Raw genomic sequence first — 12,588 nt, 5'->3', positions numbered from 1 at the left:
TAAAGTAAATTCTCAATCCAGAGCAGTGCCTATTAGACAAAACACTATACAGAAAAAAAAACAACTCATTGGCATCACATTGGTAAACACTGGAAAATAATAATCCTCTTGTCTGGCATGCCTCCCTTTCCTCCCTAAAGCTGAACAACACTTAAAGTCAGTGAAATTAAAATCCAGAAGTTGTCATTACGTATGTATAGAACACAGACCATCACTGGGAAACATCTGTATTCTCAAATTTCATCATGACCTGATTTTAGTAAGAACATGGACTTTGAATTCTGACAGAACTTGGTCTGAATTCTGGCTCTACAACATTCCTAGCCATATCATCCTGTACAATTACTAAATTTCCCTAAAGTGTAGTTGTTCGTTGCTTAAAATAAAATAATCTTGCTTAACTCAAAAAAAAAAAAAAAAAGCTTTTATAAAGCTTAGGGTGGGAAAAAAGAGCATGTGAAGCACCTATCGTGGTGAATAGATGGATAGCACCCAGTAGGCAGTTAATAAACAGCAGCCAGACAAAAAATGGCAGCCACTGATTGACAATGTCTTCAACCTTTCTTAGAGTGTTGTAACATATGTTTACATTGAGTAATGTAGTCACCATTGCTTTTTACTACTCATAACATATATTTTTATATTACAATAATAATATAATAAATATCTGTATAATAAACTTGTCAATGTGTACATACAAAATATATGTAACGCCCTCAAATTTTCAGATCAAGCTGCAAAACTGCTTATTAAAATGCTAACTAGAAATAACTTATTTTTTTCACAGTTTAGGGTTACAAATGAAAATACTCATATTAAGGACTTTTAAAAGGATACTCTTAACTTAAAAAGGTCATTATTTATAAAAACATTCATGACAAGAGTTCATTACACTTTTTTAACAATACGAGCTGCAAAACTTAACATAACGCAAGTCAATATTAGACCCTTTGTAAAACATTACTGAGTTCTAAAGTTATTTCTTTAAAAAGCTCTTTCCCCCTTCAGTAATTCTGCTATCTCTTCCCTCACATGGCACACTTTCCTACTGAGCCTGAACTTAGCCTCAAAATTCTCAGCACAGCACTTCAGGCAGCTACCACCAATCAATAGGTGTTGATGTGTGTGTTGAATCTTATTGGCTATCCTTGGCTCAAACCAGGAGTTGTAAATGTTTAGGCCATTTTTAAATGATAAAGCTTACATTTATCATTGAGAGCCTTCCTCTCTGAAGCTTAGTTTTGACGTAGGGAAAAAAATAATACATTTTTAAGATTAATTGTATAGTGACTTTCAGAGAAAGAGTTTTTGATAGTTATCTTGGAAACAGTACTAGACTGATACATACCAGGCTTGGATAAATCACTTAACTGCCTGAGCCTATTTTTTCATTAACAGAAGGAAAACAATAATGTTTTCTAGGACTTCCTTACAAAACTATGGAGACGATAAAATGAGACAATATATGGAAAACAAGTTTTAACTATAAATCTTCAGAAAAATATAAGGTTAAAGTTGGAAGCAATCTTAGAAACAAACTGTCCAACTCTCATGAATTTCTAAAATGAAAAAGTAGTTCCAGTAGGATTAAGTGATTTGTCCAGAGTTACACAGGCAATTAGTGCAAAACCAGGTCTACAATTTACTTTTTCTATATTTGAATAAAAGGTAATTATATTTCAAAAACAGTAAAATTAATCTTTAGCCATAATTTGTAAACAATGTTTTGATTCAACTGTTGGTAATAAAAGTTCTCTCCAAATTTTCCAGTCATGGTAATATTTTTCCTATTATTTTTACTGATAACAGTATGATTTTTGCTTAAATATCAGTACCTTTTAGTTAAAATGTATCCATTTACAATTTTCTCATCACATATTTTTGTCTTATATAATGTTCTTGAGCCTTATCTTTCAATATTATTAATTAAAATGTCCACCAAGCTTGATATTTCTCTACTGAGGCTACTTAAAAAATATTTATGAGAATTTATATATGAAAAAAGTGTTCTCTTTTAAAGTATCTGAGAACTCCAATTCCAGTTATTGCACAATTAGATATTGTCTGCCCTTCATTATTAGGTACATGGTAGAATTTTTTTTTAAAGATATAACCACTTTGCCCTTAAGTTCTTTGCAAACTAATTGAAAAGAATATCTATATTTATATATTCCAATACTAATAATACTATGGGGAAGGTTCTATAAGAGTTCAACAGAGTGGTTGCAATTAGAATGTATTAGTCATTATATAAAAGTCAAAGGTGTCTTTAGCACTAAGTAATTAATGGGTAGGAATTTATTAGATATAGAAATTCTAAATACCTTTGGGCTAATGGGAAATTAATAAACCAAATATTTATACAAAAGAATTACATTTTTTCCTTACATAGTAAGTAAATGTGTTAGTAAAGCTAGCAATGTAAATAACTGATTCTCAGAGTTGAAAGGAACTGAAGAAATCATTTAGTGATTTTTTTCTGCAATTAATATTCTTAATGAATTCATACATACAGTATATATATATATCTATACACAGAGGGCCAAAATATACACTGATAGCATCTAAATGAGAAAATACCAATTTCACAGTCTGACACCTAAGGATGATTGCAATTGAATTTCAATTCAGTATTTAGAAAATCAAAAAGAAGTCCCTTGGTAAAAAAGAACAGTAGGGCTAGATTACATGTAAGGCTTTTCCAAGACTGAGATACTATAACTGAACAAAACTTAAACATAAAAATTCCAGGAATTTGACGAGGTTACTTACACTACCACTAGGTAGCTTTTTCCCTATAAGTTCTATAATGCATGTTCCTCTCATTTGTTGAGTGTTTCATATTGAGTAGAAATACCTTTGCTTTCTTCCCTCAAGGAGTTTACTCTCTAAATAAAATAAATAAGATATACACCTAAATAGGCCATGACAAAGAAGAGAAATATAGGAAGAAATTACATTCCTCTCTACAGCAAGGTTTTTCAATGTCAGCATCACTACAGTGTGGGTTGGTGATATTCCTTGTCTGCGGCTGAACTATGCACTGTAGGATGCTCAGCAACAATATCCCTGGCCTCTACCACTAGATGCCAGAGGTACCACCTCTTCCCAGTTGTGACAACCAAAATGTCTCCTGACCTTGCAAATTTCCCTTGGGGGACAAAACGGACCCAATTGAGAACTACCAGCCTGAAGAACTAAAGGAAATATAAGAATTGGTCTTGGAGTCCAGGTAGTATTTTAAGGGTCAAAGACAATGGAGAAGTGAACAAGTTGACTGGGCAGCACTAAAATAAGCCTTTAAAACAACTTTGACTCACATACTGAGTTTGTGCCCTGTCTGCTCTCTTACAGCTTCTGGGTTTATCAGATCTCAGTATTGCCAGTCCATCTCTAACACCTCTCTCACCCCTGATACTCTCCTTTCTAACAAGGAGGTCTGATTTCAGGCTCAGTGCCCAACAGTGACTGCTGGGTTTCAAAATATAATCTAGTCATCACTGCATATATTTTACAGTTGTCTTCAGTTGGTGGAAATAAGACTTTTTTTTTCTGCTAACTGGCATTAAAAACATCAAAGAGGGCTCTAGAGAAGGTGATTTGGGGTAAAAAATAATGAGTTGGGATTTAAATAAATTTAAGTGAGTCTGAGGTAATAGGTAGCGGGACACCAGGTAGAAGAAATACGAAAATATCATTAAAAATAGAAAACCTTTTAATATATCAAACAGATATGAAATACCTGTGTAAATACAACAAAAAGTAAAATAAAACAGCAGGGGGCAGAAGTTAATGGGGGAAAGTATTTTGTTATCTGTTGTTTTTTTCTCTTACTTTTTTAAACAAAATCATTTTTTAATCTTTTAATGAATCCCTCTATGACCATAAAAAAAAATTCCGCTTGCAAAAGTGACATCCTGAAAGTGTCATTCCAAGGATGTCACTTTAGCATAACTAGAAAAATATGGATAACAAACCTGCATTTTAATTCTCTTCTACCCAAAATAAATTACTTGATTTCTTAACAACTTGCCTATTTGACATTTTGGTTGAGCTAAGGAGAGCTTAAAGCTCTGTGTTGCCTCTGAAGGATATAAAGAATTGATTTCTTCTTATTTCTGCGGAAGTTCACCAGGCAATCTACTTGTGTCAGGTCATTATGATAAGATTCAGCAGAAGTAATGCATTAATGTTGGTTGATATTGCCAAGAAATTACAGTATGTGATACAAAACCATTTCTGTTCCAATGATTTTCAGTTTGCCTTCTTATAAAGTTAAAATATGCAGAGACAACAAACATTTGCATAGCACTATTCGTATTAAAAATTGATTCATGACTTTTCACTGTGGAACCCACCAAAGCCAAGAGAACCTCACAAATGGTGTGGCGTATTTCAGAGGTTTCCGTTTTGGCCATTCTACGCATCCCACACACACAGCGCAGTGAGAAAACAGTCTTTGAACTTGCTTCTGTTGAGATTGCAAATTGCCTTGCATTGTCATACTTTAATATTGGTAATAAAAAAAAACTCCCAAGATCTAAAGAAAAGTTCTAATGGCAAACTAGTTACTATTCAACTGTTTATAGTAAAATGGGCTCAGTTACAAGGTCATGTGGAAGTTACACATGCCCCATTTAAAGTTAAGGTTGTTAATCAAAATGCAAATTATTGCTCAATGAGAAGACATTTTAAGTCAAAAAGCATGTTGGTTAGACTGTGTGTTTTTATGTACTTCAATGAGTCATTAAACCTCTGCCATTTCAGAAGAAAAGTACTCCTGCTGAATATTCAGTGCTATAAGCAAGCGTGGAGTCTATTTTTTTAAATAACCATTCTAGTAAACTAAAAACATAATGCAATAATGCCAGCAATATGTATGTAGGAAGTGGAGCATGTGTGAATAATCGTGTTATAAAAACAGAGCATAACATTCATAATTGTTTTCCTATTTATGTACTAAATACTCTTATCAAAATGAATGTTGAGTGTTTGATCACCACTGATGAAGAGTATTATGAATACATAACATTATTGTCCTGAGCCATAATATTAGGTTTTCATAAGAACAAATAAGCTGGTATCTGAGACTCATTTGTTTGATATTGGAAAGAGGCAAAGCCTGGTGTAAGGATTATAAAGTACTGCTACTGTCAGAATGCCAATAAAGTCTTAGGAACAATATCAAATGACTGATGTGTCTTTTCCTTGGTACCAGGGATGCTTCTGTCTGCTGTCCTGGCGACCAGTGACAAGGGGAGCATCCCCGGCCCTCCCACTGCTGGTTTCTGCTGTTCTCACTGCTGGCAGAGAGCAGTGCCATCATCCCAGAATGTGCTTCCCTTTTGTCCCCCACACCCTCCCCTGCTCCCTCAACCCTCTCCACCTCTCAGTGTCTGAACCAAGCAGGAGATCTATCCAGCTGTGAAATGCCACAGCCTTTCTCTTCGCTCTCCTCCTCATGGTGAAAGAGCTCCGTTCCTTCCTCTCCTGTGTTTTGAGCTCTGCTAAGATGGCATAACAAACAGCAGTGGAAGGAATGTCCACGGCGACCATTTCACCACCATCTTGCTCCTCGGGGGGAACTCCGAGGCAATACATTGGCCCTACCTGACCTCAGGCCAACCCAAGTAGTAGCTCTCCAGCCTTAGAATCATAAACTATTAATACCCACCAAAGTGCTTTCCAATTGCCCAACCTGTCCTCAATGCCTTAATTCTTAACTCCTGTAATCCTCACAATAACCCTATGAAAGGGGCTATCATCATCCCCACTTTCCAGATGTGGACACCAGACCCAGAACAATTAGGAAACTCGGTCACAGAGTCAATTAGTGGCAGAGTCTGAACATGAACCCAGGCAGTCTGGTTCCAGAGTCCCTAAGCACACTAAACACGCACACACGTTTCCATCCAGCAAACCAACCCCAGTGGCTAGAACATATGGTTAAAAGGGATAAGAAGTAACCAGCAGCAGTCATTTTAAAATGCCATTTTTTGTTCATCCTCTGATTTTTATTTATATATATATATATATATATATATATATATATATATATATTTATTTTTTTTTTTTGAGCAAAGATCTCAATAATTAAAATAAACCTTCACCCTGCAAGTCAACACATGGCCTCCCCAGGAGGAGTGGATTAGCCCGTCTCTGCACAACCAGTGCCTGAGCTCCTTCACCCCGGGGCTCTCAGCACCCAGAGGCAGGAGGGTGCGCCTGCAGGCAGGAGCTCAGGAGGTGTGCCTGGGGCCCTTCACCCAGATTCAGCCCCACCCAATCTTGCCAGTCTTCTTCCACCCTCACAGCCCAGCCACCACCATCTAGCTTTGCCTGTTTATGAATCATTTCATATTGTCCCAGAAACTTGAGAAAAGCAGAGAGTATTTTTCATTTTTATATTCTCCCAAATTCTACGCAGTAAAATTCTTTCTACTGGAGAAAGCATCCACTCTCTAGTGGCAGAAAACGGGGTTGCATGGGACTTTGAAAATCTGGAGGAACCCAGCCACTATTGCAAATCTGAGAGGATGTAAAGAACATGCAAAGAAATGGAAAGAACAACACTGACAACGATGATGACGACGACCGCTGGTGGCTGGGGGGTGGATATGGGGTGACGGAGGAATGCCCTTCCTTACAGACTACAAAACACATATGCATTAAAGGTAAATTATTTCTTCCTCACCCTTTCTATATCATGCTTTCAAGTCATGCTTAAATGAGTCTGAGCCTTGTAATCTTATCAACCAAATGTCACCACCTCTGGCAAACCTACACTGACACCTGGTACTGTTGTCTCAAGCCCATCCGCAGACTCAGCAGCGAACTTTGGCTTAAGGAAATAAACATGTTGTACAGAACAACAAATACAGGGAGGCCAGTCACAGGTCCGCCTTTGCTTTATAGAGATCCAGAGCAAATAGGCCCTGTTTGGAGTTGCTTTGAATAAATAAAAATATGGGTGAACTAATTTAACTCTTTTAGAGAAACTATATACTTTCTTGCTCTCCAGGGTGATCAAATCAGATGGCACCATGAAAAATACACAGCAAGGCAAACACCATTATGTGGATTTTCCTCCCTGACTGATTCATGAAATAGCCAAAGCTTTTTTAAAAAAATATTTTTTAGATTTAGATTAGTGGTGGCATTTTGAATTGAGACCAAAATTCAGCAGCATTGGACTCAAGTTGGCCATATGGTTATGTGTGCCTGACAGGAAAACAATGAGCTAAGTCCATTAAGGAATCATATAAAAAAAGTTCTCACAGAATTTTTAATTCAGAGCCTTCTGTAGGGGGCAAAAAGCTACATATAGCAACTTGTTCATGTAAAGCTACTTCCTTACCACAGGGACTGGGAGAAATGAAGTTTCTTTCAACATAAAAGCAATGTGGTAGTTTTTTTCCTTTAATTTAAATATCATGATTACTAATTAATTCATTTTAAAAAAAGGATAAGGCATGAAACTATATATTAATATATTAATACAACAAAAAGATCAAATGCCTACCTATAAAAACTTCTGTGCTCTCCACAAAGGTGTGTTTCGGGTTTTTTGTTTTGGGGTGGTTTTTTTTTGCAATCCTTTTAGAGAACTGCAGTGATATTTTCCCATTTTACTTGGAGATCACAGTTTCTCTCTAAATAATTCTTGATAGAAAAAGGCCTATTTTTATTCTGTCTTCTGGCACTGTGGCATGTTATAGACCCAATCAAAGATTTGTCAAAGAAAAACAGTCTCCCTTCTGAAAGTGAATAAAATGTTCATTTACTTTGGTAAATCTCCTCTTTCAATCAGACCATCTGGATCTAAATTAAGGTACCCAACTTTGAACATGGGTATGCTCACCATCTGGCTACCCAAAAGCGGCAATTACTTCAGGTAAATGAACATTTTACCTAATTCTGAGCAAGTATATTCTACTACAGAATTCTATGGCATAAATACACAACCTTTTTATCTGCCTGGTACACATGCACTTGAGGAAAAAGTGACTGTGTATTCTGCCTAATGGAGATAATTTACTGCTGTGTGTAAACATTTCAAACTTCGGAGAATTTATTTATTTATTTTCAATATTCAACAAGTGATACACTTTCCCTTTAGCCAAACGGCCAACAGAAAAGAGAAGATTTGCCTCAAGTAGAGCAGTGTTTTTCAACCTTTTTTGGGCAAAGGCACACTTGTTTCATGAAAAAAATCACGAGGCACACCACCATTAGAAAATGTTAAAAAATTTAACTCTGTGCCTATATTGACTCTATATAAAGTAATTCTCTTGAATAGGAATCAAATAAACACAAAGAAAGTATTTTATAATTACTTTATTATGAAATATTAAGTAAACAAAATAGTGAAAAATTATAAAATTCTTGTCTTGTCTGCACCTACGGCACACCAGGCAACATCTCGCGGAACAGCGGTTGAAAAACGCTGAAGTAGAGAAACTTTGGGCCTCGATGGGCAACATGTCTTCCAACCTTTCTCCAGGCGGTATGGGAGCCAGGAAAGGGAAGTCTTCCCTGTAGGACAGGACAGGTCCCCTCCAAAGCCTTTCAGAGCTCAAAGGTACACAGCACATGGTGCAATCTAATTTTCCTTCTCTCAGACTTCTGAGCAAGGAGTTGAAAAATCAGATTGGGAAATTGAGGAGTTGTTTCCACACAGGCTAAGGGGACTGGATTATAGTATTACTCTTTAAATATTTCAAGTTGCTTAACATGACCCTTCATCGGCAGATTAAGTATTTATTTTCATTGCAGAAATTATCTGATAATTAAATTGGCAAAAATGATGACTTACTAAAGACCCAGGAATTTAATCATTAATCAAATGAAAAGTCTGAGTCTGCATCGGTGTCCTTTGGAAAGGGGGTTTTAAAATGTCAATTTACATTGCATTTTGGGGATGAAAACATCACCGATAAAAGTTCAACCCTGGCTGAGTTCCTGATAATGGCATGTTTAAAAATGCTCCAGTTTCTCTAGTAATGACAACAACCAAAGGTAAATGTTAATATATATAATGTTGAGATGATTGTGAAATAGTTTATTCCATTTCTTTTGCCTTATCAACTCCAGTTATCAACATCCAAGAAATTATCATAACAAGGAGGAAAAAAAGGGGGGGGGAAACAAGAGTTTCTCTGAGATGCTGTTTAGAAATAAAACCATGATGGGATCTCCAAAAACATGGAATTCAGCATTTCTATTGGGATGCAGAGTTTAACCACATATGAACTAAACTTTCAACCAAGTTCATAACCACATATGAACTAAACTTTGCATCTTCGGAGAAGCCTTAAGAAGAGAGTTTGAATACAAATATCCACCATGGGTACAAGAAATCAGTTAGGGTCAAGCAGAAACATTTGGCCTTTTTGAAGAGTTCTGTTAATTTGAAAGCACTGACCAAAACAAGCTCAGTTCCACCAAACACATTTTGGCATGGCTCAAAAATAAAACAAACAGGATTTGTTGAAGTACTTACTTCACCACAGATTGATCAGAAATGATATGTAACTCCCGCTATTGATATTTTGATACAAGTTTGTTTCTAAACCTAACATGTGCATTTGCCTTCTCTGCCTTTACCCCACATTTGATATGATCATGGGTTTACTCTGTATGCCTTCGAATGTGTTGGAGGAAGTGGTGGAAGGGGATTTAAACTGTCCACATCTGATCTTGGGAGAATGAATAATTTATACATTCACTTATAGATTTTAACTATCATACAACTACTAAAGCATTGGATGTTACTTCATAGTACTTTATAAATAATAAAGCATTTGTGTTCTCCCCTAACCCACTAACATTTCCCCAGCCTCTAATACAATAATTGTTGAGAGTTTTCAGACAACATGAGCCCTAACCCCAGGGATCAGAAAACCCAAGTTCAAGTCCCGGCTCTCCCCTGACAAGCCTGCTGCCCTCTGACACCCTGGCTGCTCGGAGCCCAGTTTTGTGCAGTTGGGGGAATGACTTGAGAACAAAGGAGGCTCTGCCAATGGCATCATTACTGATATCCAACCCACCTCTACTTTTAAGGTTGCCAATCTCACTTTTTGTTGTTCATACGTCCTACAGTCGTTTAGTTAATCAGTTATTTTTAATGCAATGGATTAGGGCAAAAAGCAAGAATAACTTTTTGATTCACTCAGCAATACGTTTGAAGAGTTACTACCATGGACACTCATAATAGTTAACATTTACAATGAATACTCTAAATGCCAGGTATAGGGTCAAGTGATTTTCAATCTATTAGCTTTTGGACACCTGCATCAATCCTGAGGATGGTCTCATTATCATCATCCCCAAATTAAAAATAAAAATATTGGTCCCTGGAGCCACACTGCCCTGCTTTGTGGGCTATGGGACAAGTCACGTGAGTTCTCTGTGCCTTCATTTCCCCATCTGTTATCCATCACACAGTAAGCTCTAGTCAGGGGTTGGTGATTCAGGTTTATCTACTTGCTCAGGTCTGCAGCTGGGATGTGAACCCTGTTCTGTTGGGCTCCCAAGTCTGAGCTCTAACAGGTGGGTGAAAAGACCCACAGACTCTCAAAACACACACACATGCACACACACACACACACACACACACACACAAAAAAAAAAAAAAAAAAACAAAACAAAAAACAAACAAACACCAGATTACTGCCCAAATCTAAGCATCATCAAGGCACTGGCTAGCAAGGCATTTGAGACTGACCGCTAGCTTTCCCTCCTCTCACCAAAGGAGTCAGAAACTCCAGAACAGACACCTGCAGCCACTGCCTTAGGCTGGAGCTGGAGGCACCAGGAGGATCTCCTCACCGGCCCCGCCCCTTCAGTCTGTCCCAGGCTTGCTCTTTCTAACCACTCTAAATCTCAACTGCCAGTTTTAGAAAACTTTATGCAGCTCAAGCCCATTCTCTGCTCTGTGCCTGCCAGATAGGCGAGGTGGGCATTTGGGGGTAAGGAAGCGGATTTTCCCTGCCCTCTCCTGCGCTGACATCTCCCCCACCTCCCACCCCCCATGAGCAGCAGCCCTGGCCTTGAGTCGCTAACTTATATTTCCTCGACGGTAACTTGGCAGACTTTTGACATTATCCTGGCATCGTTCAGATTACACACTACTCTTAATAAAAAAAAAAAAATAGCTGAGCGCTGGCTGGCTGGGGAGGGAGATCCAGACTAGAGGAGGGCTTAGCATTCCTGGTTCCCCCACTGGTGAGTTTGTGGAGCTGGCCACAGGGAGAGCTCCGGTGGCATCTGGGGGACCCCGAGGGTTCTGGGGGGTCAGCCTACCCCACCCTGCCTTCTCCCCCCCACCCTTCGCTCCCCTTCCCGGGTATGGGACGCCAGTGCGGGGGTCCGGGGGGTCGCAGAGCGGCCAGGTGGGGCGGTGGCGGCGCCGCCTCCCTCCTACCTTCGCTCCCCGTGCAGCACGTAGGAGCTGCGGAAGAAGCCCAGCAGCTCGTTCTCGATCAGGGCGCTGTAGATGATCTTCAGGTTGTAGTTCCTCTGCGCGTCCAGGCTCCGGTTGAGCACCACCACCAGCACCTGGGTCTGCGGGTAGAGGAAGAAGCCGGCCACCGGCACGGCCCCGGCCGCGCGGTCCTCGGCCACCTGCACCCTCTCCACGGCCACGCGGGAGGCGTGCAGCACCACGTAGCGGGTGGCGTTCCGGCACGCGATCTCCACGTTGACCTCGCCGGCGAAGGTGAAGTTCTCCATGAAGGCGGTAAGCATCAGGTTGTAGTGCAGCGGCTTGAGGTGGCCTGACAGGCGCAGCTGCGTCCAGGGCTGCCCAGGCTCCTCCTGCTCCTCCTCCGACGGCGCCGGCGGCTGGGCGGACGGCGTCCCCGGGGTGGTCTCCCCGGAGGCGGGCGAGGAGTCCCCGCCGGCCGGGGGGGTGCGCCGGGCAGAGCCCGGGAGGCTCCCGTTGCCCCCGCCGCGCGGCGGGAAGCCGGCGGGGCCGCCGTCCGCGCTGGCCCCGCACCCGTCGAAGCGCAGGCTGAGCAGCACCGCGAGCATCGTGACCGCCAGCAGCGCCACGATGGACACGGCGAAGGCCAGCACGAGCCGCTTGTGCACCGTGATGTGGCGCTCGGTGGTGCGGGGTCGCACCCCCACCGAGTCCGCCCACGGGTCCGAGAGCCCCCTGCCGCCGGGCCGGAGCGCCGCGTCGTTCTCCCCCATAGCGGCCGCCGCGAAGGGTGAGCGGCTCTTCTCGGCCCCCTCCTCCTCCTCCTCCTTCTTCTTCTTCCTCTTCTTTTTCTTCTTCTTCTTTTTCTTCTCCTCCTCTTGCTCCCCCCGCTCGCCGTCCAGGGCCATCACACCGCCTCCTCCCCCGCCCCCGCCCCCTCCGGCACCCCCCGCGGGGCCGCCCGGGCCAGCGCCGGCGGCGCGGGCATCAGAGAGCGAGCGCAGGCGGCTGGAGGGCGCGTCGCCGGCGGGACCCTGGGGAGGCTGCCGGCCCGGGCGCTTTGAAGACGGACTCTAGCCGCAGGCGACAGCACCCTCCGCGCCCCCCATCACAGCCCCGCCTCTCTCCCCCCGGCACCGGGGGCCGGGCCCCGGGGTGGCGAG

The 12,588-nt window shown here is 41.3% G+C and overlaps 1 protein-coding gene across 1 annotated transcript in view; it reads right to left on the bottom strand.

The window, feature by feature from the left end:
* The window catches only part of TRHDE (thyrotropin releasing hormone degrading enzyme), a 370,535-nt gene extending 358,202 nt beyond the window's left edge, over nt 1-12,333 (bottom strand). The window contains exon 1 of the mRNA XM_036456184.2: nt 11,426-12,333. Coding sequence (XP_036312077.1) covers nt 11,426-12,333 — 908 coding nt within the window. The remainder of the gene's footprint in view (nt 1-11,425) is intronic.
* Between the last annotated feature and the right edge of the window lie 255 nt (nt 12,334-12,588).

This window comes from Pipistrellus kuhlii, unplaced genomic scaffold (genome assembly GCF_014108245.1).
Source record: "Pipistrellus kuhlii isolate mPipKuh1 unplaced genomic scaffold, mPipKuh1.p scaffold_m20_p_3, whole genome shotgun sequence".
NCBI lineage: Eukaryota > Metazoa > Chordata > Mammalia > Chiroptera > Vespertilionidae > Pipistrellus > Pipistrellus kuhlii.
Note: the sequence above shows the minus strand (reverse complement) of the source record. Positions and strands in the feature narration are given on the sequence as shown.